General features: G+C 50.7%; 1 protein-coding gene across 2 annotated transcripts in view; it reads left to right on the top strand.

Moving 5' to 3' along the window:
- Positions 1-23,170, top strand: part of Rin3 (Ras and Rab interactor 3) — a 104,532-nt gene that overhangs the window by 66,737 nt on the left and 14,625 nt on the right. For both annotated transcript variants that reach the window (XM_055593208.1, XM_055593207.1), the window contains exons 5-7: positions 6,870-6,961; positions 17,017-18,468; positions 21,937-22,245. In XM_055593208.1, the coding sequence (XP_055449183.1) occupies positions 6,870-6,961; positions 17,017-18,468; positions 21,937-22,245 (1,853 nt within the window). The remainder of the gene's footprint in view (positions 1-6,869; positions 6,962-17,016; positions 18,469-21,936; positions 22,246-23,170) is intronic.

The following is a 23,170-nucleotide window of genomic DNA, read 5'->3' as shown; positions in this document are numbered from 1 at the left end:
GATGGATGGATGGATGGATGGATGGATGATGGATGGATGGATGGATGGATGATGGATGGATGGAGAGTCCAAATATTAAGCTGGATATTTAACACCCCAAAGCCTCCATCTCCTCTTTTATAAAGGGAGTTCTCACATCAATTGTCTTGATGCTTGAGGAAGGGTGAGTTAATACCCATGAAAGAGAGAGAATATGCTGCCCAGGACCCCATGAGCTCTCACATTCCGTCTCTGTAACTTGGCATCAGTTGGTGTCCAGGGAGATCAGGAGCCACAGTCACCGAGCTTACCCATGTCACTTCCCAGCCTTTCCTCCTCTGGCTATTTTTCTCTCCCCATCCCAGTAAAGCAGTTCTGTTCTGTCTTCAAACTCCAGGGATCTCTGAAGGAGATCATCGGACAGAGACAGGCCTGACCATGTTCTAGGGGAGCTGTGTCACTGACACTGAGCACCTCAGGAGCCAGAGCCCCAGGCCTGGGCTGTTATAGCTGTGTGACTCCAACCACCTGACCTCTCCTGGCACCCTTGCCTCCCTGTCAGGGACATTAACCAAGAACAGCTAAGTATGAGAGTCTGCAACTTTGAAATTCTAAGCTCCTACATACAGGCTCCTTCAGAACTAGCCACTGGAGGAGGCTTGTTCCCGCGCCAGGGTATGTGCTCATGAATGCCCATCCATTCTAGACTTTTGTTAGAGCTGTGTGTCCATCACCACACTAAACCCAAGCCCAGCCCTGCACAAGCCCACGAGTCTCTTCCGCCACAAAGTGTGCTTCCTATTGGGCACCTGAGGATCCTTTGGCTGGTGGCTGCTCATGGGCATTCCTGGGATAACTCATACAATAAAGACTTCACCAGAACAGGATCTCTACCTTCTCATCCCTAATGCTGGGTTAGGAGGTCCCTCTCAGACATTTGTGAGGGTCCAGTGTGCTGAGATCACAGGTGCCAGCCCTCAGAAACAACCCTTTCTCTTGGAGGCCCCCAGTTCTTGTAAAAGCTTTTCAGTTTTAACAATGTCCAGTGTCCCAGTAATGAATCTGCAGAGCTGGGAGGATGGCTGCTTACCTGGGCACCTCTATGCTCAGTGCTGCCTACTTGCTTCTTTCTAACCCCCCGCCATGGTCAGGCATCACAAGGCTGGTAGCGTCCGTCCCCAGGGCTGTGCTGAAGATTTCTGATTGGGCCTCAGCAGGGTTGACTGTATAGAGTAGTACATGCAAAACCGTTATATATGTTCTTAGTGGTGTTAGGGATGAAGGAACTGAGGCTGGGGTGTAACTGACCCCAAGGGACATACCAAGTTCTGAAGCCAGATTTGAGCCCAGGCATTTTATCAGTCCTGTACTGGAAAGGCCACATCTGTTGCTTCCCTTCAGTCTATTCCTTCTGTATGTGGAGCTTCATCCTTATGAAGAAGATGTGGGAGGTCTACCAAGGAGGGCAGGAAGAAAGTTCTAGGATGAGGAAGCAGGACAGGCAAAGGTCCAGCCATGAGAAACAGACACGGGCAGCCTCAGGAATAGCTCCAGGGCAAAGCTATACCTGGAGTTGCAGGGACCTCCTATGAACCATGCTGTCACTAATAGTTAGCCCCACACAGAACAATATGGCTGTAGCAGGAAGTGAGGCTGAAGAAAGAGAAGAACAAATAGCCAAGGGCTGCTGAAGTCATTCAAAGTCATGAAGAGATGTCACCCAAAAGGGAGGGGGCAGCCACTGAAGAAAGGAGGTATGGCTGCAGAGATGGCAGACACTGGGGCTTCCTTCCTGAGGGACAGGTACTTAGTCCCATTGCTTCTTGAACATATCCATGACGCCAGGCTCAGCTAAGACCCTTACCAGGATCGTGCGGCCTGAACCTCAACACAGCCCTGTGACTGCCGTTACCCAAGATGAGGAAGGAAGGAGCTCTGTGGGACGGCCTTCCTCCCTCAGATTTGACCCCACACAGCAGTGGCTAAGCAACCACCCCCCTCGGGGAGTGGCTCACTGGTCACTCCCACCTTTGAAGATAGTTCTCATCACAGTGCATGCAAAGCTCTGTGCATGCAAAGCTCAGTGGCTCAGAAGCACTGTTGGCCCAGGTCGTATGACTGGCATTGGAAATAGGGGCTCCCACGGGAGTCACTGAGCCCCGAAGTCTCCTGAGTCTGACTTCAGTTCCAGGTAACTAACATTGGGACAAAACTGAATGATTAGATGCTCAGTGCCCAGAGACTTAGAAAACCAGATGGTGGCATTAGAAAACCCCTCATAGGGGAGTAGGAAATCAATTTAGTGACTTTGTGTGTAAGAAAGCAAGCTGGGACATATCCTTTCAGAACACGTCCCTTGCAGGTGGACTAAGTCTTGTGTTGCTGAGCTTGTGTGCACGGGTGTGGGTGTGTGTGTGTGTGTAGAGGGGGGGGGGAGAGAGAGAGATGCTTTGTGTTTCTTACATAACGCTGGCCAAAAGTAAAAAGCTTTAGCTAGAACAGGGACCTCCAGGGAGGTTTATAGGTACCCAGAGATGTGTAAGCTGGCCCTCCAAAGTGAGGGATAGTTGCTAAAAACATCCACTCTGAAGATCTCACTTTGAAAATCTGTTTCTGTGGCGCCTTTTACGAGGCTTTATAGTTCATAAAGAAATAGATACACATGAGTATTTACAGAGTGTCTGTAAGTTTGATCAATTCGCTGTTTGCCAGCCTTTGCTGGGGGGGGAGGGGCAGCTGTGAATCCCACCTGCATGATCCCCACCCAAGCCTGTGTTCACTAAGATCTCCTTGAGAGCACTTTAAAAGCCCAGATTCTGTAGCTGAGGGTGCTATTCATTAGTAGGGCAATTGCATAATATCTTAAGGCCTTGGGCCAGTTCCCAACACAGCACACGCTCACACACATGCATGATCGCTATTGTGGGTTTTCCTAGACCCAATGCTGTTAACCCTTGGGCTTGAGGAGAGAGGAGCCTGCAATGCAGCCTTTTCCCAGAAGTTTTTATCAAGGAAGTCTTCAGAGTACAGACACTGAAAACATGGTAGAGACCCTCAAAAGTGTCCAGTGTCCCTTTGGCTTTTAGTCATTGGTGGGTGCAAAGGCAGGTCTGAGAGCTTTCCTAGTGTTAACCCGAGGCCCAGGATCTTCATGTTTGGGTGTGACAAAGCCTGTTTTGGGATGCCTTCACACTGTGCTAAATCTTCTTTAGTTGCCAAACCACAAACTGGACAATTTGTGTGTCCTTGTCACTGACAGAGGCCGCCACAAAGTCCACTGGAGTGGGCTGTTCAATTGTTGTACTTAGGATTGGAAGGACAGAAAGTGCCATAAACTGGGGATGGTTTCTGTTGGAGGGCAAGTGGGCATAAGCTTGGGGCAAGCGGTCGGTGTAGCGAACTCTGTCCTATTTTAAAGGGTTATATCCTGTGGCCTGGCATGCTCACTAGGAATCTACCAAAAAGAAAAACCAGCCAAGGGCAGAATCAGCAGGAACTAACATTCTTCTTTGCAGTGTTGTTTGAGCCAATGGCAGTATGCATTGTTTTTGTGTTTGTTATTAAGAGTCTGATCTCAGCCCCAATCTGTATTCTTGTTTCTTACACTAGCATGTATGAGTTGGGCACAGGTTTCTTAGTTATGAAATGGGTCTAGGAAAAGCACCTACTTCCTTGAGAGCATTTGAGAGAGAACCCATACAAAGTGCTAAACCAGAATCCAGTGAAGCATAAACTATGTGCTAGAATGAAAGAAAGAAGAAACAAGGTTAGATGCCCGTCCAAAGAAGAAAACACTTCTTAGCCTACTTGGAGGCACAGAGAAGGGAAGAAGTCTGTTCCTGCGTGGGCTAGAATGTTCTTCAATGGTAGCTATTATCATTATTGTATCAAGAAAGTAAGCTGAAGAAGAAGAAATAGGGTGTCATTCATTTCTGAAAATAATTGTATGTGTGTATGCTAGAATCTTGATGGTGGAACCCTAAAGAGGAAGGACAGGCATTTTTTTTTTTTTGCTTGTTTGTTTGTTTTGTTTTTGTTTTTTGAGATAGGGTTTCTCTGTGTAGCCTTGGCTGTCCTGGAATTGCTTTGTAGGCCAGGCCTTTTGCCTCTGCCTCCCTGAGTGCTGGGATTACGGTCCTGTGCCCCTGAGCCCACTGGCACATTTTATTTTAAGCACTTGGGTAACGCTTAACTCTGTTGCAGCAAATATGTTTTTGTTTCTAATGAAAAAGCAAAGGAAGGAATGTTAGAAACCAGATTCCCCTACCTGCCCACCCCCACTGCCACCAGCCCACCTTCAGCAGCTCAGCACCAGTAGCCACGTCATCACCAACTGCCAAATGCAACACCTGTACCCTTGAAAAGGTCCCCGCCATTCCATTCCCCACCTCTCTCTCTTGCTCCCTCTCTTACCCTTTCTCTCTCTCACCCCCCACTCCGGGGCAGCCTTTCCCTCCTTTACCAATGAATCTCTTGCAAGAAAAACAAGCGAACGCAGACTCTAGGGCTGGAGTGTAGCTCAACGTTAGATCATGTGACCACCACACGGAAGGCCCTATGTTCCATTCCCACTCCTTACCTCAAAGTCTAACATCTTTCTTACATGTATTTATTTGCTCACTTACTTATTTATCTGGGTACATATGCCATGGTGCAAGTATGGAGGGCAGAGGATAGTTTAGGGTTCAACTCTTTCCTTCCACCGGGTCCCAGGAATCTAATTCATCCTCCTTGGCCAAAAGCGGCTTTGCCTTACCAGCCATCCAAAGCCTAGCATTTTAAAAACGGAAGACAGCAGTATCGTCAGTATCTCAGGCGAGTTATGAGGACGAGATAGGAAACCAGAGTGAAATTAAATAACAATTGATGTGTGGTCCTAGATAAAGGTGATTTTTTTTCCTCAGCTGAAAAGGTGGTCTCGAGCAATTATCTCCACTTCTCTGAAAGCCCCTGTTATGCTGTAAAGCGGGAATGATTGCCTACCCATGTGGCTGCTGTGCCCTAATAGTGATGTTATATGATATTTCTTGGTCAGCTCCCTCATCCTGTGTGCTATCCTGAATGGAAAGACTGTCCTGGAGGGGGGGAGGGCAGAACTGGGTGATGAAACCAATGACAACTAGGAGGGCGAGGAGGCCCATGGTGTGGCTTTGATGGGTATGTGTAAGCTAAGCTGGTACAAGAAGAGGGGACAGGTGTCTAAGAGCAAGTACATTCGCTACAGGGTGGTGGGTGTATTGAGGTGGGGCAGAGGGAGGCGTTTGAAGAGCTTCTTAGAGAAGTGGAGCGAGGGCCCAGGCTGTCTCCTGTGTGTTGAGGTTTGAGCCGAGGTCTGCCTCAGCATCAGAAGTGACAGTGTTAAATTACTGGTAGGATGAGAACTGAGCGACCTCTGCTGGCCACTGGCATTTTTTTCTGGAAACAAAAACCATCCAAAACAACACCAGTAAACTAGAGTCTTCCAGGCAAACTGAGGTAATGGGAGATGAATTAGGCCAACTTTTAAAACTGGAGATTTGGGTAAAGGTCCTAAGAGGGGAGAAGGACCCTCAGGACCTATCCAGAATGAGGCCCAGCCAGACTTGTGTAGAGGGATGGGCAGATGACATTAGAAGGTCTCAGGGTCACAGGAGAGTCACATGATAATGACTGAAGACAATTCAGTGCCATCCTGTCTAACAGTGAAGAAGCCGAAGGCCACCCCCAAATGCGCCACAGCCGCACCTCACTAGTGCTCTCTTCCCCCTATGAAAGCTCTTCCCACAGGGGGTGGCACTAACGGAAGCCACGGGCAGAGTCACCCAGCTACCACAGAGGCCTCGGGCAGGTGTGGGGTTGTCTGGGGACCTCCTGCTGTGAGGACAGTCTGTCAGCCCCATCGCAGCCATCGATACTCTTCTTTCTTCAGCTCAGTGTCTATTGTGAACAGACCTGTTGGTCACCACAGTGTTTACTGCACATTACAGGGTTTCCAAGACCTGAGGCGTTGCCCTGCTTTGCCAGGATCTGGAAACCTCCAACCTAGGGTTACAGGAAATGAGAGGTAGATGCCCTAGGTGGAGGAAGATATCTCTCCAGGCCAACAGGGGCGGCTCGTAACGGACAACAAGTGGGAAGGAAGTGGCCTGGGCCTTGGTGGGGAGGGGCAGTGGGGGAGCAGGTTGTTAATATTGATAGGCACCCGTTTTTGAGCTCTGCCATTCTATTTCCTTTTGGTCTTCTGGTCAGTTTCTGCCTTCACGGAGAGGAGATGGGCCAACAGAACAGAGAAAGAGGAAAGAGGAGAGGGAGAGATGGATGGAAGGTGGTAGATAGGCCCTGGACGCCAGGATGAAACATAAAATCAGGACCAGATCTCCTGGCTGGAGAGACAGCCTGTAGGCTAGGGTCTAGAGGACCAGGACACACCCCTGTCTACCCACAGCCCACCGCCGTGCCTGGGAAAAAACCCTTTCTCCCTGTTGGCCTCAGTTTCCCTCTGTCTGAATGGCTGCTAGAGAGCTCTGGAAGGAACCCTCAACAATTTCCCGGCAGTCAGCGTTAGCCCACTAAATGCTCATCAGGGCACCCCTCCATGCTCTATGTGGAGGGCAGGGTCAGAGGTCACCAAATATGCTTAAAGGAAATATGGGCCTGGTGATGAGGGAGAAGCAAGGGGATTCTCCATGCACCTGGAGCTCTTTCCAGGTACCTGAAGCTGGCACAAGACCTGGATCTGGTTGGCAGCCCCCTCAGCTGCAACCCTGTCCCTTGGCCCCAGGGAAATGTCCAGGTTACATGACAACCCTAGAACTCACAGGATGTGAGACATGGGTCTGGCTATGTGGATACTGGAGAAGGGGCACCCTGGCCCCTCTAGTGCCTGACCTGTGATCTTCCTGTCTTCACAGAGACTTATTGCCCTTCACGCTGAGGCTGCCACAGGCCATCCTCGAGGCTAGCAGCTTCCAGGACCTTGAAACCATCTCCAACCTGGGCCTTGGTAAGTCCTCCTGGCAGAACTAGAGAGTAGATGGGTACTGTGGCAAAGGGGTTCTAAGATTTCTCCCCATTGTATTAATCAGGGTTCTCCAGAAGAACAGAGCCATCTTGGTCGGTGTCCTAATTGCTGTAAAGAGACATCATGACAATGGCAACTCTGATAAAGGAAAACACCTAACATTTAATTGGGGCTGGCTTAGAGTTTCAGAGGTTTAGTCCATTATCATCATGGAGGGAAGCATGGTGGCATGCAGGCTGCCGTGGTGCTGAAGAAGAGCTGAGAGCCCTACATCCAGATCCACAGGCAGCAGGCAGAGAGAGAGACACTGGGCCTGGCTTGAGCTTCTGAAACCTCCAAGCCCATCCCCAGTGATGTACTTTCACTCCAACAAGGTCACACCTACTCCAGCAAGGCCACATCTCCTAATCCCTGTCAAGTAGTTCCACACCCTAATGACCAAGCATTCAAATAGATGAGCATATTGGGGGGGTGGGGGGGGAGGACACTCCTGTTCAAACTACCACAGCAACCAAGAGAATGAAAAGTCCATAGCTCACATTGAAATAGTAACAGTCTCACACATGAGAAGCTGAGAACCTGGGAGTTGCTTGGTTTTGGAGACCCAGTGCCTTGGCAGACTGTGGTCTCACATTGACGAGGCCAACAGCCCAGTAGTTGCTCAACCCACAAGGCTGGGTGCTTTAGCAGTCCCAGTCTGGCACCAAAGACCTCAAGGGATCCTGGAGAGAGTCCTTGGTCCTGTCAGCATTGAAATCCCGGAAACCCAGGTTATCATAGCTGCACAGGAACCCGTAACCACAAAAGGATAAATCAACTCGGCAGCCCAAGGGAAGGGCGGGCAAGCAAAAGATGAGTAATCTTCCTTCTGCCATGCCTTGTTTTGTCTGGGCTGCTACCAGAAGGATCTTCCCACACCAGTTAAGGCAATCAGAACATTCCTCTGTGAGGCTCCCTACTCAGGTGTTTCTTATTTGTGGCAAACTGACATTTAAACCAACCATCACACCCAATAGTTTTTACAGAGATGCCCTTGGGTGACACCAATGGATCCTGAACCTAACTTTGGGGTTCCACCACCGCTGGCCAGACATGCTGAGCCATTGAGTAGGAAGATCCTTGGGGTTCTAGATAGAGGGGTCCAGGCATAGCTAGGGACCGTAACCAGGGTGATCACATGAGGGGTAGCCCTGAGGAAAGCAAGGCCAACACCAAGGCAGTTCTGAGGGCTGGCCAATGTCATCCCTGCTTCTTCTGTCCCAGCCCTGGCCCTGTTCCAGCCCTCATCAAAAGGAAAAGCATCATGGATGCTGTCTCAATTAGGATTACTATTGCTGTGATGAAACACCATGACCAAAAGCAACTTGGGGGGAGAGGGTTCATTTGGCTTAATACTTCCTCATCAACATCAGAACAGGAACTTCCTCAGGGCAAGAACTGCATTAACCTGGAGCTGAAGCAGAGGCCACGGAGGGGTGCTGCTTACTAGCATGCTTCACATGGTTTGCTCAACCTGCTTTCTTTTTCTTTCTTTCTTTTTTTTTTTTTTTAAGATTTATTTCTTTATTATGCATACAATGTTCTGTCTGCATGTGTGCCAGAAGAGGGCACCAGATCTCATGATAGATGGTTATGAGCCACTATGTGGTTGCTGGGAATTGAACTCAGGCTCTCTGGAAGAGCAACCAGTGCTCTTAACCTCTGAACCATCTCTCCAGCTCCCTCACCCTGCTTTCTTATAGATACCAGAACCGCCAGCCAAAAGGTGGACTCCACCCACAGTGGGCTGGGCTCTCACACATCAATCACTAGTTAAGAAAATGCCCTGCCTACAGCCTGATCTTATGGAGGCATTTTCTCAACTGAGGCTTCCTCCTCTCTGATACCTCTAGCTTGTGCCAAATTAGCACAAAACTATCTAGGACAGAGGATGGAAAACTGGAGTGTACCACTTATGCCCTTGGCTTTCTCCTTGCCCAACCACCAACCCTAAGGATGGGTTGGGAGCATACCAGACTTCCATTCTTTTACATAACTGTATTAGCAACCCAGACTTCCCTGGCTTTTCCTGGGTGTCTAGCGACACTAAAGTCTCAGTAAGCATAGACTTGGCCAATGCTGACCTAGGCCTGGGCCTCATCAATGCTGGCTCTGAGGAAGCCAAGATCTTGAGGCTGGTAGCTGCTCAGCCAGCATGTGTTGGGGACAGAAATTTTCCTACTTCTGCATGCTATACAGGGTATAGCATATTTAAGGCAGATGCTTCAACAGCCTCTATAGCCAGTGGTGGAGCAGAGGCCCAGGACTTCAGTGCCGAGAGCCAAGACATGTCTTTAGACAAAACATCTCTATTAAGGACCTGCTGCTCACAGGACGCTCTAACTGTCACGGCACTGATCACGGCACCAGAAATACTGGGCATAACAGATACCAGCATGGCTTGAACAGAGGAAAATTAGCTCAGAGGAAGTCAGGGACAGACCTCAGGCCAGAGAAGACACACACACACACACACACACACACACACAGCTCCAAGGCCAGGCTGCTGTCCTCCCAGAGATGTCTGAGAATGGAAATGTGAGAGAAAAAACTCATACCCACTCCACACTGTGCGTTAATTTAATAGACTCTGCTACACTGGTCCACCAAGAAACTGGGAGTAACCATTAAACCTCACATATACCCTGTTCTGAGACGCAGGCAGGAGTCCCTGGGTAGATGTCCAAGCCTCTTTGTAGGTTCCTCCTGCTGGGACAGCCTGGAGTACATGCTGAATGGAAACAAGCCACTCTGCTTAGTAGAACTGAATTCCTGGCTGGAACAGAGTGGTCCCGCTCTCAAGAGAGTGTGATTTCAGGCATGGAATGAGCTGAGAGATTAGAAGTCACCACACAGGAAGCCAGGGGTGGTGCAGACTGCCAACAATGACTCCTTTGAGAATGGGACATTAAAAACCAAGGATGCTACACCTGAGGAGCCACCTAGAAGGTTCTGATCTGATGACGTAGCCCCGGGGTTGAAGACACAAAGCCAGTGCAGCAGAGCCAAGGAAAGGTGGACTTTCCAGTCCATCTCCCCAATAGATGGAGACCTGAAACTGTCAGACGCCTGCCCCTGGCACGCGCAGGCCGCAGCCTTGCCAGCCTGTGTGTGCTGATGATAATTGCAAAGAGCATCTGCCAAGAGCCCAGGCGCCTAAAGCTCTGGGTTGAGCACACTGCAGCTCTCCTCTACCAGACACGTCCAACCTTCTGACATTGCAACAAGAGGCTGTCACCTACGAAGTTCACATGCAAGAGTCATGCAAATCAAATTACAAATATATATATTTGTAATATATATTTATATTACAAATATACAAATATACAAATATACAAATACAATATATAAAAATACAATATATAAATAAAAAATACAAATATACGATATATATATATATATCGTTTTTGTTTCCATTCAGCATGTACTCCCAGGCTGTCCCAGCAGGAGGAACCTACAAAGAGGCTTGGACATCAGCCCAGGGACTCCTGCCTGAGTCTCAGCACAGTATATATGAAGGTTTTTTTTTTTGTTTTGTTTTGTTTTGTTTTTAGTAACTTTATGATGTTGTGTTGGGCTGCATTCACAGTTATCCTGGGACCCATGCAGCCTGTTGTTTTAAGGATTGGACACATCTGTTACAGCAGAGCTGAAACCTACTCAAAGTTGCATGGAGAATTCCTGAGAAATGGAGTTGAGGGCCATTGGGGATTTGTGAACTGCAGCCTCTGCTCTGTACCACAGCCCCTTGTGCTCTTCAGCCTACTCAGAGCACTGCTCCTGAGTCCTCCAGCCTATCAGGCTCTGCTTCTAGCCCCATCCCTACCTTTTGTTACTCAAAAAGACCTCCAAGGAGAAGTGGGGGTAATCACTAGCCAGCTATGGGTGGGGTAGGCCTTGAGGTCAATTGTATCCTTAGTCCAGTCTATGTTTCCAGGAGATCCAAAAGCATGATGGGAGGCAAATTCACTGACATAGATGGATGCCTTCATTATTTTATTTTATACACAAACACACACATTTGATGGATAAAGCTTTAGACCTTGAGGAATCTAAAGAGCTTTCTCAACTGTAAACAGAATTGAAGGAAGCACTGGCTCATGGCACCACATGTATAGAGGCAGGTTTAATTAAAAAAAAAAAAAAAAAGCCAGACCAGATTCCGAAGCACATGTGAGACTCCACTGTAGATATACTCAAAGGAGGCAAATCTATAGACACAGGAAACATGTTAGTGGTTGCCAGGTTGTATGAATTACTTCTCTTTGCCCTGTGATAAAATGCCTAAAGCAACTTTAAAGGAGGAGAAGCCTGTTTGGCCTTATGGTTTGAGGGGATATAATCCATCATGGCAAGAGTTTATGGCAATGGGAATGAGTGTCTGGGACACCTCACATCTCCACCAGAAAGCAAGAGAGGGCAGAGATAGAACCAAGCTACAAAACTCCAGGCCCACCTGCTAAGGACCCGCTTCCCACCAAGGCTCCATCTCCTAAAAGCACCACACCAGCCAGACCAGGATCACCAGCTGGGATCCAGTGTTCAAACACATGAGGCTATAGGGGATATTTCACATTCAAACCATTGACACATTCAAATCAGTGGGGAGTGACTGATAACAGACATGGAGTTTCTTGGCGGGGGTGGTGACTTATAAAAATGTTCTAAAACTTATCGCAATGGCAGTTGTACAACTATGACTATATTAAAGCCTCCACGGACTTTTTTAAGTAGAAGAATTATGTGAATGATGTTCCCGTTGAGGTGGTATAGGGAGATAGACCAGAAGGCGTTCCATAAGAGGATGTGATAGGAGCTGGATTCACACTTGCTTTTGTCTGAGCGGGACCTCTGTGCCCTTTGCCTGCACACTCTGCCAGCTGATCCTTTCAGCCTTGTTCAGTGCTTCCTGTTCTTCAGCTCCCTTCTCCCTGTGGAAAATAACATGATGCCCTGTTGCCCAGGGAGCAGGGCTGGGTTTGTGAGATATGGAGAGCAGCGAGCCCTCTGCATTGTACCCTCTGAGCACTTCTTTTTATGATATATTTTCCTTATTGTGAAATCCCAGTGTGTTGTGGGTTTCTCTTTTAACTGACAAGACCATAAAAAGATAAAGCTGAAAATCGTGCATAATCCCTGTATTGCTGCAAAAATACAGCTCTGCATCTTACCTTTTGCTGTTCTTTTGTGTGAACATATGTGCGACTTTCAGTTGTTTTCTCATACCCAGAGTCAAGAAGTATCTAGTCAACAATCCATTTGCTGTGTTTTCAATGTGCCCCATGGCCTTGCAATTATTCTTAGTTTTTGAGCCATGTTTCCTTCTTCTGTGTCAGTGGCTGCATTTTGTTGCACTTGGTTTTTGGTTTGGTTTGGTTTTAATGAGTAGACCAAGCCCTGCTGTTTGGACAGGGATGATGTCACGAAAGCAGAGCTATTCTCTTGCAGGCTCAGCACCATGGGATGGCTCTGGAGGGTTTGTTCATGAGCCGACACAAGAATAGCCAAGGTTAGACTCAGAGACGTCACCATTCAACACTGCAAGCTATAAAGGATGTCCTCCTGAATGTAAGATTCTTAGCCTAGCAGGGACCACAAAACTAACACAGGGTTAAATCAAGCACTGGGCTGTTTGCAACTGATTCTAAATGCACAGTGGCTCACAAGCATGCCTTAGATATAGATACTTGGTGTTTTAAAAGACAGGGAAGCCATGCACTGTGTGGCTCTCCCCAAGTTTTTGTGGGGGTTTTTTTCTTTATAGCATACAATAAGAATATTTTTTAGTAAAGATCTGTTAAAACTTGAGATTGATAGCGTGCTTGCTGTGCAAGCATGAATACTACAATTTGAGCCCTAAAACCCACATTTAAAAGGCCCGGCATGGTGGGCTGCACTTGTAATCCCAGCACTGAGGAGATGAAAACAGGTAGCCTCCTGGCCAGCCAGACCAGCTAATTTGTGAATTCCAGACCAATGAGAAATGTGGTCTCAAAAAAGCAAGGCCAGTGGCTCCCAGGAAACACTATTCAAGGCTGTCTTCCAGCTCCATGCTCACATGTGTACCTGCCCACATATACATGCACACACACGTGATCAATATACACCAAACAAAACCCTTGACTTTGGATGAAAGTACAATAAACCATCTTTGGATGCTACCAAAAAATATATATATGTATATGTATGTATGTATGTATGTATGTATTCCCTGAGTTCCCTGGGCTCTCCAACCAGTTCCATGGTTCATGAATCTTTACTTTGCTCTCAGTCACCACCGTACAGCACCTGGCCCATGCCATGTCCTCCAAGGATTGCAGGGAGTGAAACTGGCAAGAGGCACCCACTGCCTGGTTTTAGAAAGCCTTGGTGCCAGCAAAATGGCTCCCCCAGTCAAAGGGACAGGCCCTTCTTAGAACTTGGGTGACTGAGCCAAGGCTTGGCACGGTGCCACCAGGCCATGGTGCCCACAGCTCTGCCAACTGCTGGGACTGCATGACACAAGGTTCTGCTTGTCTGTCCTTGGCTCTCTACAAGCTGTGGAGAAACTGTTTTTTGGTTTGGTTTGGTTTGGTTTGGTTTGGTTTTAGTGTAAAGCCCTGAACTTCCCTCACTGCTTCCCTAACACATCCCCAGACACTGAGATGTATCCTCTTAGTGCCCATCATCACCCTCCCCTGGAAGTAGCTTTGCCCTGGACGCCTGTGCCCTGTGAAACCATCATTCCTGTCCTGGGGGCCTGAAAGCAATATCCTGATCTCTGGACCTGTTCCCGGAGCCCAATGCCTGCTCTACACTTGTGAGATGCTATCATCCCAGAGGTTAGAGATGTACACACGGGAGAGGCTTCAGTGCTGCCTGCTGGAAGCCCACAGTGCGGGGAGCATGCAAACAGAAGCATAGAATGGCAGCTCTGATGGCAGTCCCTACAGTCAGGGTACACAGTAGCACAGCCACCCTGCACACATCAGAAAATTTACTCCACGACCTTCCAGTCTTCGAAGATTAGTAAGAACCTGGCAGGTGGGGAGGAAAATAACTCTAGACAGAGGGAACAGCATCAGCCATGACCCAGGGGTAGGGCAGAATAGCAACTGATGGATGGAGTCAAGATTCAGTAGTTAATTCTAGAAAAGATATATGGGGACAGATCTCACAGGCTTCGAGTGATCTAGGCAAGCCATGATGGGGCAGTGTGCTCAGGCATTCATGGACAGTTCTGGACATCAGCTGCCCCTGTGGCTTTGTGATTCTTCCACGTGTCTTTTTACTTTTCATCATTAATTTATTTATTTATTTTACATCCCAACTGGAGTTCCCCCTCTCTCCTCCCCTCCCAGCCCCTCTCTCTTGTCTCCCTTCCCCAATGGCCCCCTCCCATTCTCTTCAAAGAAGGTGAGACCTCCCATGGATATCAACTCCCCTTAGCATATCAGTTTCCAGTAGGACTGGGCACATCTTCTATTGAGGCTACACAAGGGTGTCCGGTTTGGGGAGAGGGATCTAAAGGCAGGCAACATCGTTTAAGAAACCCCTGCTCCTGCTGTTAGGGGTCCCACATGAAAACCAAGCTGCACATCTGTTACGTATGTGTATAGGGCCTAGGTCTGTTCCATGCATGCTCTTTGGTTCAGTCTCAATGAGTCCCTGTGGGCCCAGGTTCGTTGATTCTGTAGGGTTTTTTGTGGTGTCTTTGACCCCTCTGGATCTTTCAATCCGTCCTCCCCCTCATCCACAAGTTTCCCGGAGCTCTGCCTAATGTTTGGCTGTGGGTCTCTGCATCTGTTTTCTTTGGTGGCTGGGTGAAGCCTCTTAAATGACAGTTATGTCTTAAGGGACCATGACATGAACACAGCAGGAGCTGAGCTCAGCTTCCTGGGACTACTGAATAGCTCACCATCTGTACTATAATCCTGGCTACCTGATGGTCCTCACTAGGAAGACCTCAAGGGGACTGGACTGTTTAATAGGGCTTGTATAGATATGGGCACAGTGTTTCCAATGCTGAGTCCACACAGTGAAAGCATCTGTGTGTTCTGGGCACAGAGAGCTGGTCACTCAGGGGTCAGGTGCAATCCTGGAAGACAAAGCCACAGCCTGACCATCATGAAGAGTGGCCTTTGGCTTGTGGGAAAACCTAAGCTGATCACTTCCTACCCCATGGCTGTGATGTTGCGGGCAGCTTTGCATGTTGTAGAAAGACACATGAAAGGTCGTTATCTTGTTATTGTGGTGACAGCCAGGTGCAGCAGAGCCTGTCCAGATCAGGGCTCTGTGGTGGGTACCATGCTCCTTCCTGTAAGAAGTGCTCACGGTTGGGTAAGCCACGGCTTGCTTCCTAGCCTGGGGTTGTGCCCTGCTTACATTTGTGGGCATGCAACCTCAGGCCACCAAGGTGGCCAAGGCATATGTCCTTGAGCATGCCATCATTAGGACTGTCTCACACTTGGCTCTGCATGCCCTTGCCATCCTGAGACATCTTTCACATCACCCTCAAGAGCCTGTTGTGGCCATGCCTGATGGTGCAGGCCTGTGATCCCAGCTGCTCTGAAAGCTGCAGCAGTAAGATTAAACATTCAAGGACAGCCTGGGCAACTTGGTGAGATCCTGTCTCAAGTTTTGAAAATAATTTTTCAAAGGGCTGGGGATATACTTCAGTGGTAGAGCACTTGCCTAGCACGTACGGGAAGCCCTGGTATCAATGCCCAGTACCACAGAGAAAAAAAAACAAAGGTGCTTGCTGTATTCTTACCACATCCATGGCTGGGGTAAGAGCTACCAGCCAAACTGGCAGGCAGGGCAACCAAAGTGGGAAGTGGCGCAATTTCCTCCGAAGGAGCCTGTAACGCAGCAACGGGCTAGTCTGACCTGTTCAACCTCCAGTACCCCGTGACCTCGGACGAATACATTTTTCTCTGAGTCACTTGCTTTCTTCTGTAAAGTGGGGGACAAGGCCAGAGGTCATCAAGACAGTCCCAGTACAACTGCGGCCACGGCTGGTCCACCTAGGTGCGCCTTTGCATGTGTGTCTTACTGAGGAACCATGGGATAAAGGCTGTGCCCACCGTTCTCCAGAGAATCCTGCCCCAACCTGGCTCGTACCCTTCCTACACACTGAGAAGGACCTGGGTTCCGTGTTTCTCTCCCAATGAGCCACTCTCACGAGCTCAGAGTACCCTTTTCTCCAGAAGTCACACCCCTGTATCTTTCGGGAAGCCCTGAGCACCCCTGAGTGTGTGCTGGGATATGGTACCCCGTTGTCAAGATCTCTCCAGTCGTCCCTTGCCTTGATGGTTTTGGTCCTAGATGAGGCTATGGGGACTGGTTGGATCCTCAGTAGGGCAGGGCTTGCTCAAAGATAGGAGCTGCGTCCTCCCCTGGGCACTAGCCTAGCTCCTCAGATAGCGTGAAGACCCTCCCAAGTCACAGCAGCCCGCAGTGGACAGCTACAAGTCCAAGTCTGCCAGCCACAGTTCTCTGGTTCCCTTTTCCTGTGTGTGCCCAACTGCAGTAGCCATAGTAGGTTCTGGCCCTGTCCCCTCTACCATAGGGATCCCTCCCAGCACCCTGTGACGTTACTGACCATACACCTATTGAAGAGACAGCTAAACCGAGACCTGAGACCCAGTCATCCCATGGCACCCAGCTGGAGAGCTGCAGAAACCCCACCTTTGTTCCCTCTATCCACACCAAGCCCCCTGTCCTCCCACCATGCCCAATGCCATAGTCACTGCCACCTGAATCACAAATGTTCTCTAAGGCAAGCTCTCACATGGGCACAGAATTGAAGCCGGGCCTCTTCTGTCCCTTCCCAGCCCTACTCTACCCTCTGCTGGGGGTGGGGGAGGTGCACAGGGGACTTCCCCTCTAGGCAGGAAGTGGTGGGAGAAGTTTAAGAGTCCAAGAAGGGAAAACAACCCTACACAAAAGCGAGGGCCCTTCCCCCCACCGCTAGGAGGTGGAGGACTGACTGCCTCCCTCTGCTCTGCTTTTCTCAGGCTTCTGGGACTCCTCACTGAACCCTGCAAGAGGCCCTGTAGAGCCCCTCAGAGGCCCATCCTCTGGGGCCCCTGCACCCTCCAGCCTCAGGCCCGCAACCCATTACGCAAACTGTTCCTGTGAAATTGAGCTGTCTGTGGGAAATGACCGCCTGTGGTTTGTGAATCCTATTTTCATCGAGGACTGCATCCTACCGGCCGATCCACCTTCTGGCAGCTGCCCTCCACGCTTCGCGCCTGCCACCTCGGATGCTACCTCACCCACCTCCAAGGGGTCCCCACGCCGCCCCCCACCCCCACCCCCAGTACCTGCCCTTCCTCCTGCTGGTCCTTTGCCCACCTCCCCGCTAACACCCACCTCTCACCTTGCACCGCATGCCCCAGGTCCCCCAGGCCACTCAAACCGACCACCCATGACAGCCTGCGAGAATCTCCCGCGTCCAGCGGTAGGCCTGGGCCCCTTTGGGGAGGAAGAGACGAAGCCCGGGACAACTCCCAGCCCCTTGCAGCCAGCCCCTCCTCCTCCGCTGCCCTTGAAGAAGTCTCTTCCAGCAGCCCCTCCCAGGCGGCGCATCTCTGAGAGGGTGTCTCTGGAAAGCCAGACAGTGGGGACCACAATAGACAGAGACCACCCAGGCATTTCCAGGACAGCCTCACTCAGCCTTCCTCCCCAGGGCACCGTGAGTAGTAGCCTTGGGGACAGGCCTCCAAGGACCACAGAGCAAGGCCAGGACACAGAAGCCAAAGCCAGCCATGCTGACAGCACACCAGTGCCTCCTGGGAAGGCCAAACAACCTCCAGTCCCGCCCCCTAGGAAGAAGCGGGTCTCCCAGCAGCTGGCCCCCACCGTTCTCAGTCCCTTGGAAAGCCCCAAGCACCCCACACAGGAGGCATCCTCCGAGAAACCAGAGCCTGGTGCACCTTGGGAAGGCTTGAGTCCTGCCCCGCAAGCTGGGATGCCTCACCTCCATGCCCAGACCAGAACCTGTCCCCGTAACTCTCCAGAATTCAAGGGTTCCCTGGCCTCACTCTCAGACTGCCTGGGGGTGACTGCCTCACCCGCTGACCAGGACTCCTACTCAACCAGCAGTGCGGAGGAGGAGCTGGAGTTCAGCAGCCCCAATGTGAAGAAGAAGTCCTCGATGATCCTGGACAAGGCCCGCCACCGCCTCAGCTTGGTCAGCTTCGCCAACGTCTTCCACGCCTTCCTCTCCAGGGACTGCAAGCTGTATAAGAAGGTGGTGGAGCTGGCGCAGGACAAGGGCTCCTACTTCGGCAGCCTGGTGCAGGACTACAGGGTATACAGCCTGGAGATGATGGCCCGCCAGACTTCCAGCACCGAGATGCTGCAGGAGATCCGCACCATGATGACCCAGCTCAAGAGCTACCTGCTGCAGAGCACTGAACTCAAAGCTATGGTGGAGCCGGCCCTGCACTCGGAGGAGGAACTCGGTCAGTGCCAGCTTGGGAGGGTGGGAGGGAGCGTGGGTACACGCATGCACTCAGGGCCCTCCTGGACACAGAACAGCCCCTGGAGTCTCTTGCCTTAGGTCCTCATTCTTCTTCCTCCCCCACTGCCCCATGAATCTCAGGGGCCCAAATCCCTCTCTCAGGCTCCACTTCTAGGGAGCCAACTCAAGGCAGCCTACTTTCCTGACCACTCCTGGCAAACAGCCCACCAGCTCTCCCCTCCACCACCAGCCTCGAACCCAGTAACTAGCAAACAAACCTCTCCGTGATTGGGACTCATGGTGACAGGTGTTATTTTTCCCTGCAGCCACCTACACATCTGTATAAATAATGAAAGGACTCAGGCAGACCACAGGGTTATAGCTTGGCATCATAGCACCTACCTATAGTCCCAACACTTGAAAAGTGAAGGCAGGAGGACCAAGGCCCTTCTCAGCTACATAGTGAGTTGGGGGTCAGTCTGGGCTACCTTGTCTCCAGAAGCAAAACAAAAGAAAAAGAAATGTATGGAGAGATTTTTGAAATTACCTGATAAACGTTACTGCCCCTCTGGGTACCTCCTCCTTGTGGTCCTGAGCCTTTCCTCCTCCTCTTCCTCCCAGTGATGAAGAGCATCAGTTCTGGACATAGAAGGATGCTATGAGACACTACAGGATGATGGTTCATAGTGAGAACCATCACTTAGAAAAAAGAAAAAAAAAGAATGTCAAGCATCCTCTTCCCTGGGGGAGACTGGGTTTGGGTGGCTGGCTCCTGAAGACCAATACAGTTACCAGGCCACAGTATTAGGGTCCTGTAGTAAGGCAGTGCGTGGGAGTGTTGAAGTCCAAGGCTGGCAGTTGCCCCTTCAGGAGACTGTCACTCTGTGTGTGTCTCACCAGTGCTGGAAGGCTCACCTGGGCAGGATGCTCAAGGTGGTGTCTGAGAAGGCCACCCACACAAACCTCTGACTTTTTTCCACTAACAGTTACCATGTCCCAGAGACCCAGGCATTGCCCTACAGAGCTGGGCTAGGGAGGAAGTGAGTTATATAAGTAGTTTGTCAGAGCAGGATGCCTCCAGCTTCTCACCTGCTGCTATACTGGGGAAAAAGAAAAATGGCAGCAAGCTAATCACGAGTCCCTCCTTCCTCGGGGAGCTCTCATTCTGACAAATGGCGGGTAATCTGCAAGAAAGCCAGGAAGCCATAAAGCAAAATGACATAAGTGTAAAGAAGGCAGGAAGTGAGGTTTGGAGGCCCAGGGAGAGGTGGGTCACAGCATCGTGACCTTCAAGGTTTAGCCTTTCTGCAAGGGACCAGGCTGTGGCAGGTTCAAGGCAGGAGTGCCAGGGCCTCATGTGTGCCTAGCATGGCTCTGGTCCTTGAGCTGAGTCGGAGCAGAGAGACAGTGCTGCTGTCATGACAAGAGGCACTGGAGACAGGTGGGTTGGGCAGGACGCAGCACAGTGAAACACTGGGCACAGATCTAGTCCATGGAAGTAGGCGAAGACCTGGCTGGCCTCATATGGGCTCTGACTAGCTGAGGGCCAGTGTAAGCATTCCTGGGAGGCCGTAGCTACGAGTCCTAAGGCCCAACAGGAGAAGCCCAGCGACTCAGTGTCAGAGAAATGACCTCCCACCTCACTGGATATCCAGGAGGGGACGGGAGGAGGCTGCTGAGACTGACTCTACAGCCTGGGGAGACTGTGAGCTGAAGACAGATGTGTGGAACACAGCAACACACAAACAGCCACAGGACTAAATTAGATCGTGCCCAGGGAAGCTCTCAGACAGTGTGTAGAACCGGAGGCTGTGAACGGGCATAGAAAAACATGGAAGCACACAGACATCTCAAAGCAGCCTAGAGGAAGCTGTGGCCAGCCTTACATATGGCTGAACAGAGGAGGGTAAGACCCACGGCCCAAGCAGAAGTGGGAGGGAGGAGGCCCGCTTCCAGGCAGAGGAGATGCTGTAGAGGTAGGAGACAAGGCAGGAGAGTAGTATGCCAGGCTGTGAAAGTCACACTGGGGATTTGGCCTGGTGGGCATGTATCCCAGAGGGCACGAGGAGAGTTATAAAGAGGGAATGATAATCCGGAGCCATCCCAGTAATGGATCATGGCAGGGACAGTTATATCAGTTACCCAGCTGTTGCTATAACAAAATACCTGAAAAAGCAACTGGAGGAAAGGATTCATTTTGCTTCAGGCTTGTGGATACAGTCCGCTGTCATGGGGGGGTCATGGCTGCAGGAGGTTGAGGCAGCTGTTGACGCTGCATTCACAGTCAGGAAGCAGAGGCGAAGGCTGGTGTTCAGCTCTTCCTCCTTCTTCATTCTAGGACCCACGCCCAGAATAGAATGGTGCTGCCCACGTATAGAGCCGGTCTTCCAATTCAATTAACTTAATCTGAAATCCCCTTTCAGACATGCCCAGAGAATGTCTCTGAAGTGGTTCTCGACCCTATGAGGTTGACAATGCATATAAACCATCACACCAGTATAGGTGATCCAGGACAAAGCAAAGGAAATCTGTGGACCTTGTCAGAAACAGTGGGATGACGGCTGTCCCAGGGGAGCCAGTGAGAGAAACAGGCAATTTCTGTTCTCTTGGTGAAGGGGCAGAAGGAGGCACATGGCAGGCTCCCAGCCAGACCTCTGCAACAGGGAAGAGCTGCCCAGCCTCCCCGCAACCCCTCACAGAGACAGGACCTGTTGGGTCAATAGTCAAGGGATGGAGCCATCCCAGGGAAAGGTCCCTCCTCTCACCCAGAGCAGCAGCCGTCATGGTGGTACTAAGCAGAGTCGAGTCCAAGCCTTGCTTAGCCTCCACCTGCCCAGTCAGATCCTAACTTGTCTGTTGTTTAGAGGCACTTTGTTGTGTACATGTTGCGGAGTTACCATGGTAGCCAAGCTCCTTAACTCCCACCCCACAGGTTGATCGAGACTGCGGCTTGACTCCAATGGTAGCTGGATGGCAAAGGGCAAGCTGTGTAAATAGCTCTGTAGCAAGGGGGGGCATGAGCTAGAAAAGCCCGGGGGCAAAAGCAGGCCTGGCAGGCTGGGGGAGCAATGTGGGCTAGGAAAGCACGTATGAGTGACGACCCAAGTCACCTAGATTTGAGACATGCAAGGGGCATTAGAGTAATTCTACTGAGCATTTACTGGGCACCCAAACCCGTAGTACACAGCTGCCCAGATTGTAGCCTACATAACCACAGTATGCCTGATGCCTTCTGAAGTGTGTGCTTATAGGCATGCTCTGTCCCCAACCCCAGGAAAAACACCTGAAGAGGCCAGGTTGTCAGGTGTCAGAGGCTGTGACGCCAGCAGCTCTGCAGAGTGGCTCTCTATCTTGCGTGCCAGGGCTAAGTACCAACCAGGGATGGAAGGGCTGTGGTGCCAGGCAGCAGGGCCATGGGAGGGCCCCTGTAGCTGTTCTTCTCACCTTTTTGTGTTCCCCACCCCCACAGAGGCCATTGTGGAGTCAGCCTTGTACAAGTGTGTCCTGAAGCCCCTGAAGGAGGTCATCAACTCCAGCCTGTTGGAGATCCATAGCAGAGATGGCTCGCTGCAGCAGCTCAAGGAGAACCAGTTGGTGATCCTGGCCACCACCACCACCGACCTGGGTGTAACCACCAGCGTGCCTGAGGGGGCCGTCATGAAGAAGATCCTGCAGAAGCTGACCAGCATGCACAAGGCCTACTCGCCCGGGAAGAAGATCTCCATCTTGCTGAAGACCTGCAAGCTCATTTATGACTCTATGGCCCTCGGCAACCCAGGTAGGCAGGCGGGGACCTTCCCACAGAACTAGGGCAGAGAAAGAGTTGGAGGCATTTCCCTGGGCACACCACAGGGTGACCTGGGCAAGGAAGGAAGCAGTGCCTCCTACTGCCCTCAAGATAGGCAATAGGCAAGCCATGCCTGTGCCCATGTGCACCAGGAAAAGGCACCCTGTGAGTCTGCAGAGTGCTGAAACATGGTTCTGTAAGCCAGGTGACTCAAACACAGAACCACTGTGCCTCGATGATGGAGGGTAGAAGTTCAAGACTGAAGTGGCACAGGGCTGTGCTACCCCCAGGTACTGGCTGGGATCTGAAACAGCCTCACTCCTAAGTCTGAAATCCCAGCAGTCTCTGCTCGGCAATGTCCCGTGTGCTCTCTGGGTCCACATGTCCCTCTTATGAGGACACAGGCCACAGTAGATCAGGGTTGCCCTACTCCAGTGTGATCCCATCTCAGCCAATCACATCTGCAATGACCCCACTTCCAAAAAGGTCACCCTCCTTGAGAATAATGTTGACTCTTTAGCCTGTGTGAACTTGGAAGGAACAGGTTCAGCTGTGACAGTGTTGGTGGTAGTAGCTCACTGGACCACAGAGATGGTCTGGACTCACCAAAGTCAGTGGGAGTGGCTGATGGAAGATGACCAGGCCCATCCATCTGTTGGGGGTTACCTGGATGTAGGCTATCTGGGTGGGCCTTGGGGCCCTACCATCCTCATCCTCCAGTATGTTGAGCCCAGCTTATGCCTGTGACCAGCTAGCGTCCAGGGTAATGAGCAGAGCCGGTTGAGACCTGGCATCATGACAGCCTGATACCCAGGGCACTGGCCTGTCTAGTCACAAAGTGAACCCAGATTCAAGGTTGCATGACGGTCCATGTAATAGAGGCACCAGCCTCAGTTTCCTCCTGTGTAAGCAGGTG

The sequence above is a fragment of the Psammomys obesus genome, unplaced genomic scaffold, assembly GCF_907164565.1.
Source record: "Psammomys obesus unplaced genomic scaffold, mPsaObe1.curated_primary_1811, whole genome shotgun sequence".
Classification (NCBI taxonomy): domain Eukaryota; kingdom Metazoa; phylum Chordata; class Mammalia; order Rodentia; family Muridae; genus Psammomys; species Psammomys obesus.
This window is presented reverse-complemented; position numbering and strand designations above follow the sequence as displayed.